The sequence below is a fragment of the Daldinia loculata genome (genome assembly GCF_022478755.1).
Source record: "Daldinia loculata strain CBS 113971 unplaced genomic scaffold F4817scaffold_15, whole genome shotgun sequence".
Taxonomy (NCBI): domain Eukaryota; kingdom Fungi; phylum Ascomycota; class Sordariomycetes; order Xylariales; family Hypoxylaceae; genus Daldinia; species Daldinia loculata.
Genome location: NW_026054869.1, coordinates 335923 through 356311, shown reverse-complemented (window position 1 = coordinate 356311; position 20389 = coordinate 335923). Strand labels below are relative to the sequence as shown.

Sequence of the window (20389 nt, the reverse complement as noted above, 5' to 3'; positions counted from 1 at the left end):
TGGAGCAATCTTACTTTTAGCATCACCTCTAATTTAGTCAACCGGCTTCTCTTAGACAACTTCGGATTTCAGAGACAATCGTTTGGCAGCCTTGGAGTTGACTAGCCAGTCCTGCCAGAACTTATCAAGTAGAACTGGCCCCATTACGAACTTGATGATATTTATTATTACCGCCGAAACATTATCCAAGTCGGCTCGGGCATTTATTGCAATCCCTCGGAAACTAAGTCGACGTCCTGATTTTGCTTGTATTACCATGACTATAAAGCGCGATGACGCCCCTTAGTTGAAAGTGCTCTCTTAATACTTCACAGGTCGTCTAAAAGAAGTTGTTCAATCCGTTTTAGATAGCATCATTAGAACTCTTACTGGATCAACACTCTTGTGGGATATGGATGGCATTTTTAAGATTGAAACACCAGTATCTCTAAGCGCTAAGTCACTTTTAAAATTCTCGTAGACAACTAGAAGAATTCTAATGGCTTCTAGTAGAACTTAATTATGCCTACCTTTCACAATGGGCTCATATCGTTCCGAACTTGAAAGAAGTAAAAACGTCTTTTATCGAACCAGATCAGTTCAGATCAGACGCCCAGCTCAGATGCCCAGGCAGTCGACGAGACTAGTCAAGTTTTCGCAGCATTCTTCGTCTACTAAAAAACTGCTTTGACATTTCCAAGACACTTGGTAAGGCTAAATAGAAGGTTAAAGCCTCGCAGTTAGTGTAACCGACTGATATGACCTTCGATTTGAAATACTCCTCATGCTGTACGACAACTTCCTATTGACCAGGCCAAGGCACATAGGCACCATGAAACGGGAAAACAAGAACTATGGAATGGTAAACTGCTAGATAACACGAGAGCTATCTCAATTCCATCTGTTTACCTTCGCATGGGGAGCAGGACTAGGTTGAACAGACGCCCTTACGCTTCTCACAAAAATAATTCCAATTAAAAATCCATTAAAAAATACTTCTATTGAGAATGAATTTCCTTTGAAGACCAAAAAGAAACTGAATGGTCCCAGGCGGGCTCGAACCGCCGGCCTTCGCATTACTAGATATGACCAATGGTGATATTGGTGATATTAGTACGACGCTCTAACCAACTGAGCTATGGGACCAGACTTGGATGAATTTTTGGGACGGTAACGCGCATTAAGTCGCGCACAAACAGTGGTGGGAGCAAGAAAATTTTTTCTTTTTGTATACCGGCCGGACTTCGTGAGATGGGTCGGATCCACTCCGGTCCGCTCGAAACCATCCGGGATTAGTTCAAAAATTTCAAGAGGAATTGTTTATGCTAGATAGACACTTAAGTAAACTAAAAAATTCGAGACATTACGCCTTTACTTTCTGTGGGCAGTCTTGGGTGATCGGTCTATGGACAGTAGTAGCATATAGTACGTATATATTTTTACCCGAGTACATTACGTTTGTCGTCTCTACTTAGACACGGCTGCTGGCATATCGTACATTATGCTTCAACTAAATGGTTCGTCAACATCAGCTAAGCACTCAAGGATCAACTCTCATAGATCAAGCGCTATTTGCGCGGGAGTTCACTAAGATATATGCTTTTTAAGGGGTTGGCGATTTAATTTAAGAGGATGTAAAAAGCTAGTAAAGACGACTTATAATTACCATAGTTAGTATTTTAAAGTTTTATCGATGAGTTCCAAGAGAATAGTACTGTCAATTTTGAGAAATCTGACTAGAAAAAAGCAATTGCGGATCTACTTTCGTGATTATGTCCTTCCCCTTACACTTTTGTAGCCTAGGCTTTATGGCTGGGGTAATCTCAAGTCCTTTAAAAGGGGTAGAGAATAGGTATACGAGTTGACACTATACGAATAGAAAATATACATTCCGATATATAGCTAGTTACAACTACATGAATTAATTATAGTATAACTGACACATATTTACAAGAGCAGAGGAAATAAACAAGACTTGACACTAGGCCATTTATATCACCTATAGTCTAAGTCCCACCGGAGTCTACAAGCACTGCGAAATACTCCCAATATCCAAGAGTAACAGGAGACGTAACATAATGATAATCTTTATAAGAATTTAGTAATAAAACGGCTCCGTCCGGCGTGAAAGACTTAAGACCCGGAAAAAGGGGCCACTTATCCGAATATATGATACGGCCGTCTACCGCGTCCGGAAGCGAATACCCGCCGATATCAACCAACCCCTTCGCTCCGCCACCGTCTCAAGAGGAAAGTCCCGGAAGGTCCCGGAACTCACTCCTAAGCCGGGATGAACCGGGCACAGCTCCGGAAATCCGGCATCACCCGAGCGCCGGGTCAAGTCGGCACCACGGGGCAGGCACATGCAACTCGCACGAGCATCTCGCTCACCTCGTCTGTGCGACGATAATAATCATGCAAGGAGGTCACGATAACCTCATCCCCCATCAACATAGATAGATACTTCTAGGCTAGATCTATCTACCCATCCCGATACTTTCCCCACCTGCCAACCCAACAAGTCCCGGCTAGCACTAACACCTTCTGCTCCTTGTATGTAAGTCCTTGCGCAACATCGGCATCTCCCAGCCGAGCGCGCTCGCCGTGGCGTTTTCGAAGGGATTCTAAGAAGGAATAGAGCGCGACCTGTGTCGCACCCCACGCATCACATGCCTGCGCCTTTCTTTCCCTTTCCCTTCCCTCCCTTCCCTCCCTCTCATCTACCGCGCCCTTGACAAATCAGATATGCGATTTGATATTATATCGCCGACGACAGCAAAAGCCATCGCTAGCCGCAGTCCCAGCTCCCAACCCACCGTAGGACTAGAACGCTTCCCTTCGACCTTCAGCCCGCAGATCGACCCCCCGTTCCGGGACGAGTGCATGCCACGGTAGGACTGCAAACTGGTCCAACGCTGCGGAACAAATAGCCAAGATGGAACAAGCTTTTCGCATGCGGCATCAAGGTTACGCGGCAGGTACGAGCACTGCTACCTACGTAGTGTGTGGTCTCTGATGTATGGCTGGGTACTATATAGCTACCGGTATATGACTGCCAGGCCATGTACGGCGGTGCATACGACGTAATGCAAATACACGCGTGCATGTACGGTATGCGTATGTATATGACATGTACAATCTATCTAACTAGGTGGAGGCACCGTAGCAGCCCTATATACATACATGGGGGGGAGCAGAGGTGACATGGCATGGCATTTTTTTTTTTCGTGCGTCGGAGACGGGCCAGACGAGTGGGAAAAAGGAGACCCTGTATGTAAACTAACAAAGCCCCGATGCGTCCAGCTCGAAACAGAAAAGACGTTGTTTCCTGTGGCACACCGACACCAGCACGCACCCAACGTCCATCATACCGCATGACACCCTCTCGCCAGATCCTTTCCATCCCTCCGCCGAAAGAAGAAGGGTGTGAGAGAGAGCAAAATTCAAGGTTATTTGGTTATTTGGTTATTATAGCTCAGTCCAATCGTTCCTAATTATTATAACTCAATCGGTAAGATAGGGGATCAGAAAAAGGCCTCGTCGCCGGTTAAGGTAACAGAGTAGGTAAATTCGGGTAATATGGCGTCGTGGTAGGGATTTGTGACGGCAAAGTCTCGAGGAAGTATACAAGACTTTGGCGGGACATTAGCTTCGAGACCGTCGATATACACTACATACAGCACGGGAAATAAGTCACACTCAACATTACTCACTACGGTCACCCGTTTCTTACTCGCTCACGCCAGGCCAACCTTTGCCACGTCTAGCTGGGGACCGAAGATCTCACGCTCATCTGATCCATCTAAGATGAAATCGCGCGGCAAAGCAGAGCGAAGGGCGAGAATCCACAGTATTATGGGTATAGGCTTAGTAGTAGGTAGGACCTTTCCTAACACCGGCGCTCATCTCATGATCTGCTGTCGTTGTAGCCCGTGCCGTGTTCGCAGTACACAGGTTAGGTAATGCGATCTATATATGTAGTCCGAAATCTATCTCTCGCCCACTTCCTCCTCAAGATGCGGCTCGCTTGGCGTATCGTTGCCAAGGCGCCCGACATCTCGCCAGCGCTCGTCTTGCAGGCTGGGCAGGGGACTTGGAGGGAAGGGGACCTGACAAGCCGGTAGAACCTTGTCTAGGCATTATTCCCATCTCAATGACGTCGCCCTGTTGTAAAAGACGTCCTTTTCCGTATAGCTTTCGTACTATAGGGTACCATATTAAAACTATGCGCGATTGACACTTAGGATTGACACTGCGTATGCGTAGAGGGATATCTCGACTTGCAGTACACCACGTATGTACGGGTCCCTACGTACCTCGTCAGAAAGCGCGTGCGTGTGACTGTAGATACCCACTAGAAAGGCTATTCTGGCCGATGGGAGACGACCGGTTCATACTTACGGAATACATAGCGCACCTTTCGCTGCACGCGTCTCTCGCCCCGTAAGCTATCCATGCACTTGTTTCAACTGCTAAACCAACAATACCTTAGGTACCGTAGTAGCAGTAGCAGTAGAGCCGAGGCCCAGCAGAAAAATTAGATATACTAGTAATAAGCCGATGCTCGTTCGGGTTTGGAAAGCCGGAGCAGAGTACCGGGAAATGCCCCCAACTACTCAAAGTCCCCCACGTAAAGTAGAAGCAATGCAATTGAAATCCAACCGTGTCGAGGTTGTATCTATGTATGTATGATCATCACCCGCCAAAGGGGAGTAAAGCCGCGGTCCTACTCGACGGGATCTGATAATTTTCTGGTGATGATACCCTGGCGGGATCTCACCCAGTGCGCGCGCGCGCGCGCAGGTGTAAATGAAATCGCGATGGCATAAGATGAGATGAGATAGATGTGTATGTATGGACGTATACATAGAAAGCGACAGGTATATACGTAGTAAGTCTGGAATTTCAGATGACGGATCGCCGATTTTTGCTTAATCGAAACCCGGGCAGGTAAGCTGCACCCATCTCATCACTCCGTATCACCCCCCCCTCCATTCACACCGGCCGCCTTGAGCTCGCAGATGTATGAGAAATCCCATCGTCACGGCGGGCACGAATCACACGGGCCAGGGAACACCCCCTCGCCAACCGCAGCGAGGGAGGAATGCCCGGCGATGCGGCAAAAGCGGCAACAAGCGCGGAAAAGGGATGATTTAGCCATTCACGTTAGTTTAGCTTCTGAAGCCCTCAAAGGCTAAAGTCCTGAAGCCTAGTAGTTCTACACGTGAGTTGTTAGCCGGGGTCGGTACCGAGAGTGACGGGGGAGAAAAGGTCCACTAACTACACGTGTATGAGTGTAGTTGATATGTATGGCTTCGACCGTCTACGTCTTCTCGGACGAGTCATTCGCTAACTTCATCCACTATTCATTTATCTCCGTAATAGGCAGTCGAGGTTTCGGCGATATTACTGCAATTGCCATTATTCATATCAACTTTTTTTCGCGCGTCGGCAGGCAAAGCGAAGAACGTGTGTCCGAAAAAAGGAGCAAAGAAGGTCTCCCCCACACGTGGTAGCACACAGTTCCCAGCGCTTTCCCCTTCCCTGCTTCTGTCTGGGTTCTGGAAAGTGGATTACCGCTTCCGGATAGATAACATGCTAAAGCGGAGGATGCGATTGGCCAACTTTGAGCGCCGGGGGTCCAGGTCTTTCATAGTACGGTAGCACATGCATAAATTGACGTAGTACACAATTTATGTATGTACACTAGATACCTAGGTACCTGTCAAGACGTACATTATGGATACTTACATGTATGGAAGTATCCATATATACCTATGTACTGTACCTACTGTACCTGCTGTTAGATTAATGCGAAAGATAGTACCCAAGATAGAACCATAAGTAGGGCAGGGAGCCATTTTAGCAGACGCACCATGCAGGTTCTGCATTTGCATTTGCGAAAAGGCTTATTTGTGCTTGGCTGCTACGCTAGACAATTTGAAGGGCGAACCCAGTTGAGCGCTAGGCGAGAGACGATTCATTGGCCGCGAACGAACCACGGGCCAGCAAAGTTGTTCATTGGAAATTCCGTACGCCCGGGAATAACGAGGACTCGCGACTAAACGCTAGCTTCAGGTAAGATTTGAACAAAACGCTTGTTTAGCGCGTCCTAGCTGATTTATGTACGGTCACTCGATCAGCGCGAGACGCCGACGCCGACGAGCTAGGGTTATGTAAGTGGTTTAGCTTTGTAAGTAGGAAAGTACAAGTATACTTACCATTAATGGATTCAATTGCATCCAATGCATGCATGCAACTTGGAAGCTTCGACGGTACCTGTGTAAATCTCACAAGATCTAAAGGCAAATCTAAGATCCTCACTTTCGCAAATCATGATATCGGACCATCACGCATTTTCTATTTTCTTCAAACGGCGCGACGAACCTGATGCTTAAACCGATCAGGGGATGAATGTAATTACATAGACAAGAGATTAGACTTACGTACGATTAAACCCGTCGTCAGTTCAAGACTTTTCTACTCAACGCCACGGCGCGGCACCGTTTTTGATAGTGGTGTTCTGGAGTAACACATAACGATCTGTGTTCCCGTGCTTGGCCAGCAACGTTGGATACTTACATTTTGTGGAGAAAAAGCAATATGTGTGTGCTACATTCTTTGGTCCTCGCCTGCAGTGAGTGTCTTGATAAGTTGATACACTTAGCTGCGAGTTGCACCACGCCAGTGGTTTACCATTGCGTCGGGTCCAACTTCAGACATTCTGTAATATACGAGACACGATAATATCACTTTGCATGTACTAAATATTTGCTTTAACGTATTCTATTCTGGCTTCCTGCGGGTAATTTCGCAGTATGACGAAGCTTCTATCGAGAGGGACGACCAACCCCATATTAGCCCTTTCAGGTAGGACCATGCAAAGGTCGATTTCTATCATTAGGATAATGTAATCTGATACTGGAAAGGTCAGAATTCTGCCTCGTGAGATCCCTGCCCGCTCGTGCAATTTTTGGGGTTCAACTGTGATACCACCTCCCCTCAATGCTTATGCTGGTAACCGCGAGTGCTATGTTCAGCCGCTCAAATGACGACGCAAAAAAACATGATCAAAGAAAGGAATTCAGTATGTACGGTGTTGGCACCAATACTTTATATCATCCATGACCGCGTTTAGAAAAAATGCAGACCACTGCGACAAAATCCCTTGTCGCCTGCTCCCTAATCTCCCGGGATATATTCGTAGAACGCCGCCATATCAACACAAATCGTAACCTAAAGTTTATGCAACGAAGAGAAGAAAGAAAAGTCTCTCCTTAGTAGCCGGGTTTGCCAGGCATCGGAGGTAGGCCGTGTCCCGTACTCATAGGAGGTAAATGGTTGTGGCAGAAGATCTTGTTTGCACCCGACTTCATCCAGTCTTTCTTGGAGGCATCAATAAACTTGGTGGGATCTTCGTAGCTCTCCAGCTGGCAGCACTCGACGTTCTTCATCCACCTATTCGACATAACTTCGCTCATCGTGATGCGCTTCTTCGGGTTGGGATTGAGCATCTTCAATAGCAGACGTCGAAGAGGTGCCGGTTTGACGCATACCTCAAACGCAGCAACTTTGGGATAGGTATCATCGCCGATCGCACTAGGGTTCGCTTCTTTCTTGGCATTGATCTTTGTCCAACCATTATTGAGTTCGTTATACGTTTTTTGACTTGGGGATGTCAAGCCTGCCTGCGCTTTCTCCCACAAGTTGGCATTGAAGACAAGGTACAGCATGACAATAGCCGAACTCCAAACATCCAAGGCGCGGGGATCATAGTCAACATCCTTACTAAGGACTTCGGGGGCTATGTATGGGAGACTGCCGCAGATACCAGGTTTGCAGAGACGTATGTCACCCATACCCACACCGCACTGGCCACCGGCTTCCCGCAGACCAGGATGTATACCGGAGAAGACTTCAGAAACACCAAAATCCGTTATCTTTAGCTTGCTATCTTTGGTGATCAATAGATTCTCCAGTTTGATATCCCGGTGGGCGATGCCATTCGAATGCAAATAGTTGATTCCTTGGCAGAGCTGCTTGAACAAGCATATGCGGTCAATCTCGCGAGACTCTTCTCGGAGATACTTCTTCGAAACCAGGCCGAAAAGGTCGCCTTCGGAACAGTACTCCATTACATGATTCCAACGTCCATGGTCAGTACACAAGCGAACAGTCTCGACAATGTTTGGATGGTGTAAACTCTTTGCGATGCTATACTCGGATTTTATCTTCTTCTCGTACTCCTCGGTAGTTTCCGACGAGCTCTTGGAGCGGAATTCCTTAACAGCGTACAGTTCACCAGGATTACCCTTGCGGACCATAAGAGTAACTTTTGATGTTGCGCCTTTACCTAAGTGCTTTCCGTGGCGACCTAGGAATTTGTGCTGGTATTCGAACTCTTTTGTGAGATCCGCAACATCAACCGTGAAGTCGTCGGGAAGACTGAGACTTAGTCTCCTGGCCTTCATGCCAGTACCGGCGTCCGGAGGAATTGCCCATGGCTGTCTTGTTAGTTCCTCCTCGTTCTTCTTCTTTCGTTCTAGACTCTTTGTTCGTCGGTGTGAATGAGTCTTAGTCGATGCAAACCCTACTACTCTATTGCGAATAGAAAGGCCGGTGTTTGCTCTGGCTTTCTTAGAGTTGTTTTCTAAAAAGTCGCGCGACGTAGGTATAGACGCGTTATTGGACTTTTCATGTGAATTGGGGAGCGAATCTGAAGGAGAGGCAGGTGACGGTGGGGTGTTAGATCTTGTCGATGCGACTGAACGGTGATAAGAGAAGCGACGGCGGCTTGCATTTGGGGTTACCCTATTGGTAGAGGCGAGAGTAGAATCAGATGTCTCTCCATTGTAATTGGGTTCTCTAAATTCCGTTGTTACACTACTGTCCCCCACGTGGTAACTGTTGCGCTTAAAAATTGACGCCATCTTAGATAGCGCAGACGAGGAACGTCGCGCAATAAATCTTACTGGAGCTGTAGTTGTTGATGAGCGTCGATCTGAATTAGGTCGGCTGTATTCAGATTGTGTCGAAAATGGTCTATTTAATGGTTCGTGAGAAACCACTGGTGCGATAGACGTAGGCGACAATAGAGCAACTTGCGATGGTAGAGGAAGGGTAGCAATTGAAGGAGAGAATAAAAGAGCCGGGTTCGTGACGTCTTTATTTACAGCAGTGAGGGAAACATCGGAATGCTCTTGAACACCTGATGCAGAAGCAGCGAGACCATTAGTAATAGAGTCGCGACGCAGGTAAGTATCGTTCTGTTCGCAATAGCGAAAATCCCGTGATTGTCTCCCGCTAACTGGTGTAGCGGGTTCGTTAGAGAAAGATTCACTACCGGTCTCTTCGGTTTCCTCGTCGTGCTCCTCGGGGATTGGACCTGTGAGGTCTAGAGGATAACGCCCCAACGACTCAATTGGAGTCTGACTGTTATTAGAACAGGCGGAAGTAGAGGTAGAAGTATTTGTAGTGTTGAGAGAAATAATAGAGGGTGACGGAGAGATGTCTGTAGGTTTAAAAGTTAGTTAATTATAAATTTCTTTGAAGGTCGGGATTTTAGAAAGAGTGGGTTGGGGAGGCTGAATATACCTAAAGGAGTTGTTGATGCAGATGACGAAATGCGAGTAACAAAAGTTGCAGCGTCACCTGCTGTTATTGCGGTGTCAAAGGAAGAGAGACGCAACGACTGGCTTGAAGCGGGTGAATGCGAGTTATCGGAGGGCAACAGCGATGACATCGCCGGGGACAGGGTCTTGGTTTGGGTTTGTGGGGCTGCCATTGTTATAAATTGGTTGGTACTTTCGTACCGATCCAGTTATACACTTTTAGTACAATGCTAGTACAACAAATACCTCTTAGGTGTAATTATGACAGGGCGCTAGTCTCAGGGCGACGCTAGGCTTACTTTGCCAGGTGCCAGGTGCCAGGTCAAAGAGTCAGGAGCTGGAGGGAATGGGCTTAGCTTAGGTGGGAAAAGCCTTAGCGGGGGTCAGAATCGGTGGGATAATGATGACTGTTAATGACCTATAACGGCTGGCTGTAAATGGTCGGAGGGTCGCAGATTAAGTGGAAGCAGCTGACAAAGTTGGTTGGGAGGTATGGCGGGACTTCGGCCGTGATTCGAACTTTTGAAGCGTTATTTTCCGCGCTGCTTCAAACTTAGACTTAGAAGGGCCGTAAAATCTGTAAAATCTTGGATTCCTATCCGAAAAGGTAGACTGATCCGGCCAGGCACACCAGCCCATATCCTAGCCCAGGTAGCCTTTTTTATTTTATTCTTCTATCAAGGTCAAGCCAAAAGGACTCGACTAGCGGCTTAGGCAAGTTCAGACTAAAGGATCACTTCTCACTATGGAGAACCCTCGGTAATCGGTAGTCGGTAGTCGGAGAAGTAACTCGGTCGATTCGGGTTTCCGATGACGTTCTTTGTTGTTGCTGGTTGGTGAAGAAAAGCGCATTCGATATTTTCTTCTCCCTTAAGTCCTTAAGTCCTAAAGGCGGCTGAACAATACCGGTCTAGTATAGTTGTGGTAACCTCGACGGGACGGCAGAAACAGCAGCCGATCCTTGTCGTTTTCGGAGATGTAGTCGTCAAGTCTCGTACATGGAAGAAGTCCGAGGTAAAACTAAGAACGCAAAGACAAAAGGGTCCTAGAAATGTGGCTTGGCTGTGTCCTTCTTCGAATGTTCGATGCAGGTGTTCGACGGGTAGGTGGGTGGTGGTTATGGTTTAATAATAAATGTAGTATGCTGCAATGTCGTGGGTTGCACACACCGCGGAAGTATTATAATAGGGTCCAGAGATCTACGTTCCCTGAATGCCAAGGCAAACAGCGATGAAGAGGAAGGCAAGGAAAGATTCGGGAGGGGATGCAAGCCGGTATTATAATAGCAATTGCAGAGTTAGGTTAGGGGCTGAATTCTTGACATGGTAGTGAGCGTTATAGTCTGTATGTAAGTCGAAGCTTGTGGGCACTTTGTTGATCTTTGGCCCAAGTCGTAATGTGCATGCGAGCAACCCACTACTACGGTACCCTAGCTCGCAGCAAAGTGCGAAGTACGAAAGGCGTCTGTAGGTGTAATCAAGGTAGTATAGTACACCAGTACAAGAGAGTAAAGATGACCTATACTAGCTAGCTGCAGAGGACCCTGCGGAGACGGGGCTAGAGGAAGCCGCCTGCAGGAAGGTTGATGTGTGGCCCGGCCAGGATCAAACTTAGGTAGGTTTGAAGTTGGGGTGGTTGTACTAGAGAATATGTTATGAGTGTATAAAATAAATGGCTGTAAGTGGGAGCAGTGGGAGCAGTGGGTAGCACGGCGGCGTGGGGAGAAGAAATGTCGACTTAAGTTGTAACTTAAAAATCCCAGGAGTGAGGAGGACAGAAAAAGACTCAAAAGCCCCCAATTCCCAGGGGTGATCTAAGATACTAGTACTGCTTCAATTTTGAGTCTCGGACTTTCAAAGCACTTGGCATACATTGCTTCAGCGGCATCATACATAGTGCTTTGTGTCGAAATATGGCTCTGGCTCCCTTGAGAGCCTGAGTTGAGTAGGACATGTGTGCGCAGTAATTGCGCGGCAAAATCCATGCGTGCCTTGGCAAAGTCGACCATCGTCTACTATGTATGTACATACACCATCTACAATCTAGTACCTTAGTACTATGTATAGATCGATGGGTCAGAATGGAGAACGTGAGATTACGATATCGACTAGTAGTTCAGCATAACTCACGTCAAGCACGCCTAGTGTCGTAATACATGTAATCAAACCGTGGTGGGAGCAGGAGGTACCATAACGGGTATCGTATACTTCCTAGGGACACCACTGCGGCGAAACGGGGATAATGTGGAGGGAGACACTTCATAGCTTGTATTTTACCACAGTATTATTCGTTACTTTGAAAAGGCTCTAATGTACCATTTAATCAAAGAATTAACTCTAGCTGTTTCTTGGGTCCTTGGAGACCCCAGCTCAGAGTGGGTGTCCCTATCGTGTAAGTGGAAGTGGGTAAACCAGGGGCGCTATTCCCACATCAATCACCGAAGAGTCGAAATGTCTTCATAACTTTATGCTCGATTACAATTCTGTAAAAGTAATAGGAACGAATAGCATTGGTCAAGAGTGAAACCCGATTGGAACGTCTTAAGGGTCTAGTGTAAATCACGAAGCAAGATAGTAATGGTATACAGATATGACGTTCTCCGGTTCCATTATCATCCCCAGATGACCGATGTTTTCCAAGTTATCTAGTAGCAACGTGACAGGTATTTACCAAAGGACACTGCAGCGAAAATCGTAGGCATATGGGTAGATCTCGTGTACCCATCTTCTTCGACATCTGTTCTAGAAGATATGAAGCCAAGACGAATTTCCCCTCTTCGCAGTTACCAGTACTTCCATTCCCTGCCAAGGATACGTTTTTTTTTTGTGCTAGTTACATATTTTGCGAATTGGCCAGAAGAGATTAACAGAAGACTCGAAAAGTGATTGCCGTTGGTGAATTTCTTGGCTGTGTAATTCGGTCCTCAGTTATGTTCGGAAGCAAAAACAATTGGCAATACCAAGAAGCCTTCATCTATTTGCTGGTTCAGACCAAGGCCTTGGCGTCGCGCGTCCGACCCAGCCACTACCCTACGTCTCACGCCCGCCAAGAGCCGGTGGTTTTTACATCCGCCATTAGAAGAAGGAAGCGTGCGCTAATAATAATAGAAGCGGTTTTTGACACTAGACGCCAGAAGCATTCGCAAGGAATCATGATTGTCGACTAAGTTGCGAGTTTCGATCGAGATGATGTAAGTGTTCAAGCTTCAGACGCCCCTGAACCCTTCAGCAGCGTAGAAATAATAGCCAGATGCAATTACGAAGAGTCCAGCTTATTCGCTGAAGGTTTTCTTGTGTAACGAGGATAAACATCCATCGTTGGAATGGTGACACGAGCCAGTCTCTTCAACGCCCGATCCTACATGCGTCATATCAGGTGTGAACACCTATGTAGATGATGATCTATGAAGCCAGTTTATCTACTGTTCCAAAAGTTACTGATCAGCGATAGCCACATAGCTCATCGTCGCAAGGTAACTGACTGGTGCGATAGCCGATGGGATATGAGTTTCGCTCGACCGGAACACTCGAGTTCGTGCTATGAATCTAGGTATCGGTATTAACCTAAGATTGTCCCGATGAATCTATGTCGATAGAGCCGCCAAGGCCAAGCGATCATCGTTGTTGCTCATTGGTTGATGCGCCGAGCATTGGCAGATGTATCTAGGGAGATATTCTTGGATCCTGCCTTTCCAAACGTTTCGGTCTTGACAGTTGTCTCTATTACGGTCTTCGGTCCATTGCGTACCCAACGAGGCTTATCAAGAAGATGTGATCATTCCGAGACGCTCCGAGCGCGGCTGCGGTATGTGTCGTCGTCTGGTTGCGCGGCGCCGCATTTCCGCCCCCTTTCGTGATTTGCCCACCTTACCGGGTCTTTTCCTAGGCGGGTTTTGATGCCCACTGGAGGATCTCTAGATCTACCCAAAACGATGTAGATGGACGACATGCCTTACCAGACCCTTGAATTGGACATCACTGCAGCGCTCGCGACATCTAGTCATAGTTTCTATCTCGATTCCCAGTTTAAACTCCAACAGAATGGTATTAACCTATCATCCAAGCCACGGGCGGCAGGGCACCAACTAGATTTGCCAGCCATTATCTAAACTAGCCATTATCTAGCATACCATATCATTCGCCACAAATGCTTGGGTGTCTCATCAACTACCGACAGTAGCGGGCTTCTTCCGGGCTTCCTGCGCGCTCCTCGTTTATTGACGGAGAGCGCGATGACGACAGGAGGGAGTAAGATCATGATAAAAAAAATTTTTTTTTTTTTTTTGGCCTTTCATGTTTCTATACTTGGCTAGAATACCCGACCACAGACGCCGTTTAAAAATATCAGTATACGGAGACAATATAAATCCCTATCTAAACCGTGTGATGGTCTAGACGCTATGATTGGCTACTGTCGTCAAATGTCTCAGTCTTCTAAGTGGTAACTATCGACCTCGCTATTTCTTGGTAGTCATCGTTAGTGAGAACATCTACCTTGGCTCATTCCCGATTTTGAGGCAGGCCAAGCTGAAATGATCAAGGTTATATATATAGTAGACCGAATGAAGAAATAGGCTTCGGTCGAGATTTTCGCCTAGCATCATCGCCTAGCCAGCACGACGCCGGCTGAATGCCACGCAGGCGCCTTCACAGTGGCGGCCAAGACTCGATTGCCCGTCAACCGAGAAGCATCTCGGAACGGCGTTATGCTTCAATCTCCTTCAATCATATCGTGCATTCCCACGAGCCCAACTCTATTCCATATCCCATCCGACACGATAGCAGCCACGCCTCTAGCGCTTGAAGCCGGCGCCAGTTCAAACCCAACTGGCACGAAAGGCGGCAGGCATCTCAAATCCTATTACTTATGTTGTTACATTCGTAACAAAGCCGGTTTAGTCGAATAAGGCAATCCGCTAATCATCTAACAGGGCTAGGTATTTCTCAACCTTGCCCTTAAGTAGTCTACTGGATGGAAGCGTTGTATTTCCCCCCACGCAACTAAGGCCGATGATTGGGCCGTTTGACCTCAAGTGCTTCTGCAGTCGTCCCAAAAGAGCAGACTTGTGCAGCTTCGTTACGCGTGGTACCTACTACATAGTATGTAGTAACGAATCGGGGGACCCTCTGCGGATCAGAATCTTCACCTCTCGTGACCTGAGCAATTGCATTACCCTCCTGCATTAGTTGGTGTCAATTCGATGCGAAAATACACAATATGGTTGAAATGTGTCGAGCCGTCTTGGCTCTACTGTCCTCCCACTGCGATGAATAGTAAACCATGATTACTTTGTTTTGAGATCTTGTCTTCTATCTAAATATTAAAAATAAAGGGCCAAGAGAATTGGGCTAGGCCATTCTAATTTGTGTTATTTGTGAGAGGCCTAGTGTATGGCAATTCTTACGCTTGGCGAAGCAGTCAGCCTTCTGAGGCTCTTGGCTGAACACAAGATCGGCAAGTCATTCTCTCTCTGTGTATGAACAGAATTGTCTCTTTTTGTTTCGCTTCGGCTTGGCTGACTACCAAAGCTAGAGTCGCAAGAAATTGAATTAGCGAGATCAAGACCTGGCGCCTCGTCTTTCCATGTCCCATCCCCATTAACGGGAAGGTCTCTAGTCCTCATTAGTAAAAGGGGCTGGTCCAAATTACTTTGAGGGATTTATTCCGTAGCCTCGGCCACGTATCGACATGGTTACCCATGGGGTACGTATCGGGATAAAAGGAACCAGTGTTGGATTTTCTTGGGCGAGGCAATCAAGTAGCGTCTAGCAACTCGGTTACCGTCGATGACATTGAAATGATGACAACCATGAGAACCGTAACCAGCCAGCCAGCCAGCGCAGCCCGAACTGCTACTATAATTGTAACCGGGCAGTTCGTGATCTCTGGGTGGCCGCCCTTGTTAATGAGAACCTCCAAACGTGGCGTCTCAATCCATGCTCAACTAAGAAAAGCCTCACAGCCTACCGTCGTTGTCAGCTTCAGCAAACTATTGCAGAAGTGGCGGTGAATAAGCTTTTTAGTGATTAAACCATCTCGGCCAGCCAGCGGAACGCATAAGTTTTTGGGTGTACCAACAAAATCCAACTAGAAATTCCAATCTCGCCTATGTACAGGGAACGCACGTATGTAGTAACTCGTCTCGTGCAAGAAATCTTCCCAGTCTGCAGGAATCATGACGAGCAGGTGTTGGGGCAAGACTATGTATCAGCAAAACATCTAACTAAGCTAACATAAGTCAACATCATTGGTGAGAATCTCTCCGCCTCCAGGTTTTCCCCACGTCAGCGAGCGAAACCCCCTTGTGAATGTGCTCACCGTCATGTGCTGTCTTACCTTCTTCGGGGTCAAGGGAGTCCCCAGTTATTCGTCATTTGCAGGAAGCTTGTTTTGGTTGTGAAGGCAGGCTCGCGAGATTAGCCCCCATCGACGGCACAGACCATGATGTTCATCACGAGCCAAGACGGGTACTAAGAGTAGTGCATGACAATTACCCCTGCTCAACGCTTCATCCCGTCTTGTTAGTATCCTAGAGACACCCATCTTTTCGACACCCTTTTCCAACGCCTTCGTACACAATTTCTAGCAGGTCGACGAGACGTGCGTGTAAGACATGCTTGTACCGCTGCTTACTTTATCCCACGCGGCCGCTCTACGTATATCAGCTTGCTTGCTGAAACATGCAAGTTGTAAAAATACCTCATGCTAACACTTCTAGACCGCGTTCCAGCACGTTTTGTTTCTGTTTATGTACATCGTACAAGATGACAGTAGAACAGGTACCAACGTGCTCGGGAAGTACCGCAGACTACATAGCCGTCCCAGGTATCATATCCAACGGCCTCCTTTTCAAGGATGGCGACGGCTGCCGGTTATGAAGGCTGCCAATGAGTCCGACGTGCCTTGCTGTCGGCTGCGTGACTCGTAAAGTCCCACTGCCGTCCCTGCCAAGTCGATTGTGGTAGATCAAATCTCTTGGTATCTAAAAGGACTGGCTACAAGCTCGGTCCGACCATACTTGGCGTCCTCTAAGAAAGGGATCGTGTCCTTGGCATCGCTGACGGGCGAAAGCAGTCAAATTGGCTACCTGGGATCCCCCTTCCCTCCTTATGTATAAGGGGGCAGCCATCATTACCGGTCCAGCCCGGAGATTCGTGTACGGGGCCAGAGTGGCTTCGGTCGGGCTGCGTACCGGAATGCAAAGACACATTCCCTACTTAAACTTAACTACCTTCCGATGCACGCACCTTGCAGGCAAAAAGGGGTTCCGGGGATGTGCGACAATTATGCACATCAGCTGAGAGGATCTCTGGGAGGACAGTGCGGTGTTGCAAATTAAGCAATGCACATATGCTTCCAGACGAGGCGAGCGTCCGCAGTTACTTGCGTCTCGCCCGAAACTGGCGGGTTTCGCAGGTGGCCGCTTGTCTAGACAGTTGCGTTTTGCGTTTCTTGCCAAGGAGATGTGCAACGTGCCTCAAGTTCAAAAGGCGACGATTGTGTCTCGCATACCTTACCGCGCGTCCTTTTGATCGAGTTTGCCTATGTTACTGGTACCAAAGGTCAAACATAGACATTGCCTGCGAATCGACGGCTCGAGGAATGTTGCCAAGCTTCAAGCTGGTTTCTGCGACCGGGTTGACGTGTCATTGATATCCACTCTCTAGGAAACGAAGCCTTAAACACATTCGCGTTCTCAATTGTTTCTATCCCTGATTGACCGCGTACTGTAACGTGTTGATACCAATCCCGAAACGGAAGAAGTATAGACGTAAGACCTAAATCTCGCTTCACTTTGAAAGCCATTGCCCCGATCGGCATACTCTATCGTGTCATCATGACGGCAGGAGAGTGATACACCCGCTGCCGCTGACGACGGAGCCAAGGACGGGCTTACATATACGTCAAACGTAGTTTCGACGCCCGAGTACGGCGCAACACGGTCTCTAGCTTCCACCGGGGGTGTTTCGGGTAGCCCGGAAAAGCAGTTTACTTTTTAAGAATCGTGCAGTTTCTATCTCTAGACTTAGTCGTAACCAAAGTGACACTAATTCTTACAAGGGAAATCCTCCTTACAATCCTTATATGTCCAAATGAGGCGTCCATACCTGCGCGAACTGCAATTTTAGGAAGTCAATACGCCTAGTTGATCAAACTAAGTCGCACCATAGTAGAATTCGTTAAAATGCCCAGGGTACAGCATCCGATTTTAGCTTTACATGTTTCTATTACGCCCTACACTATGGTATCTACGGGTTAGATTGAGATGGATTAGGTCGGTCTCCTTTTATTCAAAACGCGAGGCTAGAGTTCAAAGAAGCTTATGGAGAAACAACGAATAGGCGCTGTCGTACACTGTAACGATGGTCCAACTTTCGAGTTCGCCCGAAATAAACGACATATACGATAACTCGTTGAGGACTACGTAAAAATTCATGATACGGAGACAAACACTACTGACAACGATAACTATCTTCCTCTCTGTAAGCCATAAGGATCACCATGAGATAAATACAATCTCGGTTCCCCAAGCTACACTCGTCTGAAACTTTGTGGTACTTGCCACAAAACGCTATGAAAGTTTAAGCGAGCGAGCAAGCGGTCAGTTTTCATCTCTAGGGGTACACATTCAATAGCCTAAGGACGATCGACTCTACATGATCATTTAGTTACTATAAACTGCGTCAACTCGTATTGGAGACTGCTATGTATACTACTCTAATGTATACATACATGTATGTTAAGACCCCTATTATACATGGAAAAGGATATCTTGGCTATCATGCGTAAGAAGACCATCAATAAGGCTTCTGCATGGAGCTCTTAAAGTCCAACCAAACAGTATAGAGCCGGCTTTGCTGGAGTATGACGGGTAGGGCTATTGTGGCAATACCTTAGAACTGTACTCATGGGCGGTGAGCTTAACAGTTTTAAGTCTTCCTATCCATTCACAAGGCTTCGGGTCATCATGAACTTGATACCAGACAGCCTATGGCAATTCCATGCATCTCAGAATATGCCTCTAGTTCTTCTTTACCGTATACAGTCCTTATACAAAGGGGCCGTTATGAACGGTTAGGATAGCACCATACGTATACCCCCATTGTCAGTTTCCGGCATACGTTAGGATCCCTTATCCCATGTAAGTCAAGTCAAGTTCATCTACTCTCTATGCGTTCTCAGAGGTTACCACGGAAGCCGGTTTCCCTTGTCCCGATATTAACAAGCCAACCTGGACGCTAGATTTTAGATGCATCTACACTTGCAGTCTTAGGGCTAGCCACATAGCGCCACCACTCACTGTTGGTATGGTTGAAGCAGCAAGCCAAGGCACTACTACAATGGCCCTATCGGCTTATATACCGGCACCGCTTCTTTACTCGCTCTTTATATAAAAATAAGGTAAGGTACCTAGGTAATTACGTCTCACAAAGATAACGTGAGATAAATATTTTTCTTTGCCCGGTTTCATAAAACTGAGTAACGCATATTAGAGCTGGCTCTGCCCGCTGGGCCTTACTACCATGGCCGCGTGGTCCTCTTATCATGCATGTCGGCAATGCATCATGTAAGTCACGGAGAAAAGAAAGGAAAAAGTCAGCCCACTTAGCCAATTTTTTTCCTATGTATCTCCTCCAGCATCAGTCTTGTGGAGGTTCTTATAGTCCGCCATTGGAAAAGCAGTCCAACCCAGCTGGGCTTGGAAACCGCCACATGTAACATGTAAGCTGACCAGCATGCTCCCAGAGGAATATTAAGCCACAATAGTCTATTCTAGTACTACTACTTAACGGCGGTCCTCAACGCAATATCTTCGTCTATTGAAAAGTGTACGCCACGGACGTTGCTGATTCCCCCAACGGAACCCGTTGGCTGGTCTTCGAGGTAGCGCGTTTACTTCTCCCTTGATACCGTACACGTAAGATTCAGGGTTCTGCTTGCTTACAGTGTTAACTGTACTAAATGTCTAGTCAGCATGGAGTTGGACCTACATGGAATAGGGGGAAGAAATAAACTGAGATTATACGGAAACCGGTCTATCTACGTTTTATGGATTCACGTGTGCTAGGACAGATCAATATGGTCAAATTTCGGGGGGTAATTTTACTCCATTTTTTTGCTACTTTTCTACTTTTCTATAGACCACGGACCAGCCGCGGTGTTCTAAGGTAAGCTCACAAGCTTATGTTTAGCAGAGTGTCCTGTGGATTTCGGCAAAGTCTACGATGCCTGTCTCATCCAGAGACGTATCTACGGTCCTCTGTATGCTCTAGCCATAGCTAGTACTTGAAGGAAGGGCGTAGGAGGTCTGGAGCACCTTCTACTGCTCTACTTCCAAGGGCCCAGTTTACCTAATGGCCATCACGTGTATCCGAGCTGTCAGAGCTCGATGAGCCTCGTCGCTCTCCGCTCTCCTCATCATTAGCCCCCTTTTTAGGATCCGTGAATATAACGAGACAATTTTGGCAGCGGGGCGTCGTTCGATGGGGACAGTCTGGTTTGTGTGGGTTTGAGCAAAGGCTACCACTGCTACGCCATTGGCACTGGCAGCATACGAACCCAATGGGTTGGTGGAATTCCGTCGTGGGAATACTAGGGGTCTCCATATTGGTGGTGTTATGGGTGCTGGAAGAAGAAGAACTCATTGTCTTTAGTTGCTTGGGGTTAAGTTGAAGTCAAGTTGGTGGTGATTCGAAGAAGATTATGTTACAGATTTCAGAATATGGAATATGTCGCAGGCTCTTGAAGAACTGGTCGATGTGGTTGAAAATTTTTGGACAGTCATTTACGGAATGGCC

The 20389-nt window shown here is 47.2% G+C and overlaps 2 protein-coding genes and 1 non-coding gene across 3 annotated transcripts; all 3 read right to left on the bottom strand.

The window, feature by feature from the left end:
• Positions 1-1020: 1020 nt before the first annotated feature.
• On the bottom strand, positions 1021-1125 carry F4817DRAFT_t63. Its single transcript has one exon. It is a non-coding gene; the product is annotated as a tRNA-Ile (tRNA).
• A 5943-nt stretch (positions 1126-7068) lies between these two features.
• Positions 7069-9763, bottom strand: F4817DRAFT_364194 (kinase-like protein; the record flags this gene model as incomplete). Its single annotated transcript, XM_049306724.1, has 2 exons — positions 7069-9490; positions 9574-9763. 2 exons carry the CDS (start codon positions 9761-9763, stop codon positions 7257-7259), a joined length of 2424 nt encoding a protein of 807 aa, XP_049160560.1. The 3' UTR covers positions 7069-7256.
• A 9498-nt stretch (positions 9764-19261) lies between these two features.
• F4817DRAFT_333047 (uncharacterized protein) lies at positions 19262-20329 on the bottom strand. The gene is made up of 3 exons (XM_049302722.1): positions 19566-20329; positions 19369-19509; positions 19262-19313 (listed from the first exon to the last, which is right to left on the bottom strand). Exon 1 carries the CDS (start codon positions 20234-20236, stop codon positions 19943-19945), a length of 294 nt encoding a protein of 97 aa, XP_049160559.1. The 5' UTR covers positions 20237-20329; the 3' UTR covers positions 19262-19313; positions 19369-19509; positions 19566-19942.
• Positions 20330-20389: the final 60 nt, after the last annotated feature.

What these genes read in the sequence shown, in the direction of transcription:
- F4817DRAFT_333047 (XM_049302722.1), bottom strand. Translation starts at nt 20,236, where the DNA reads ATGAGTTCTTCTTCTTCCAGCACCCATAACACCACCAATATGGAGACC.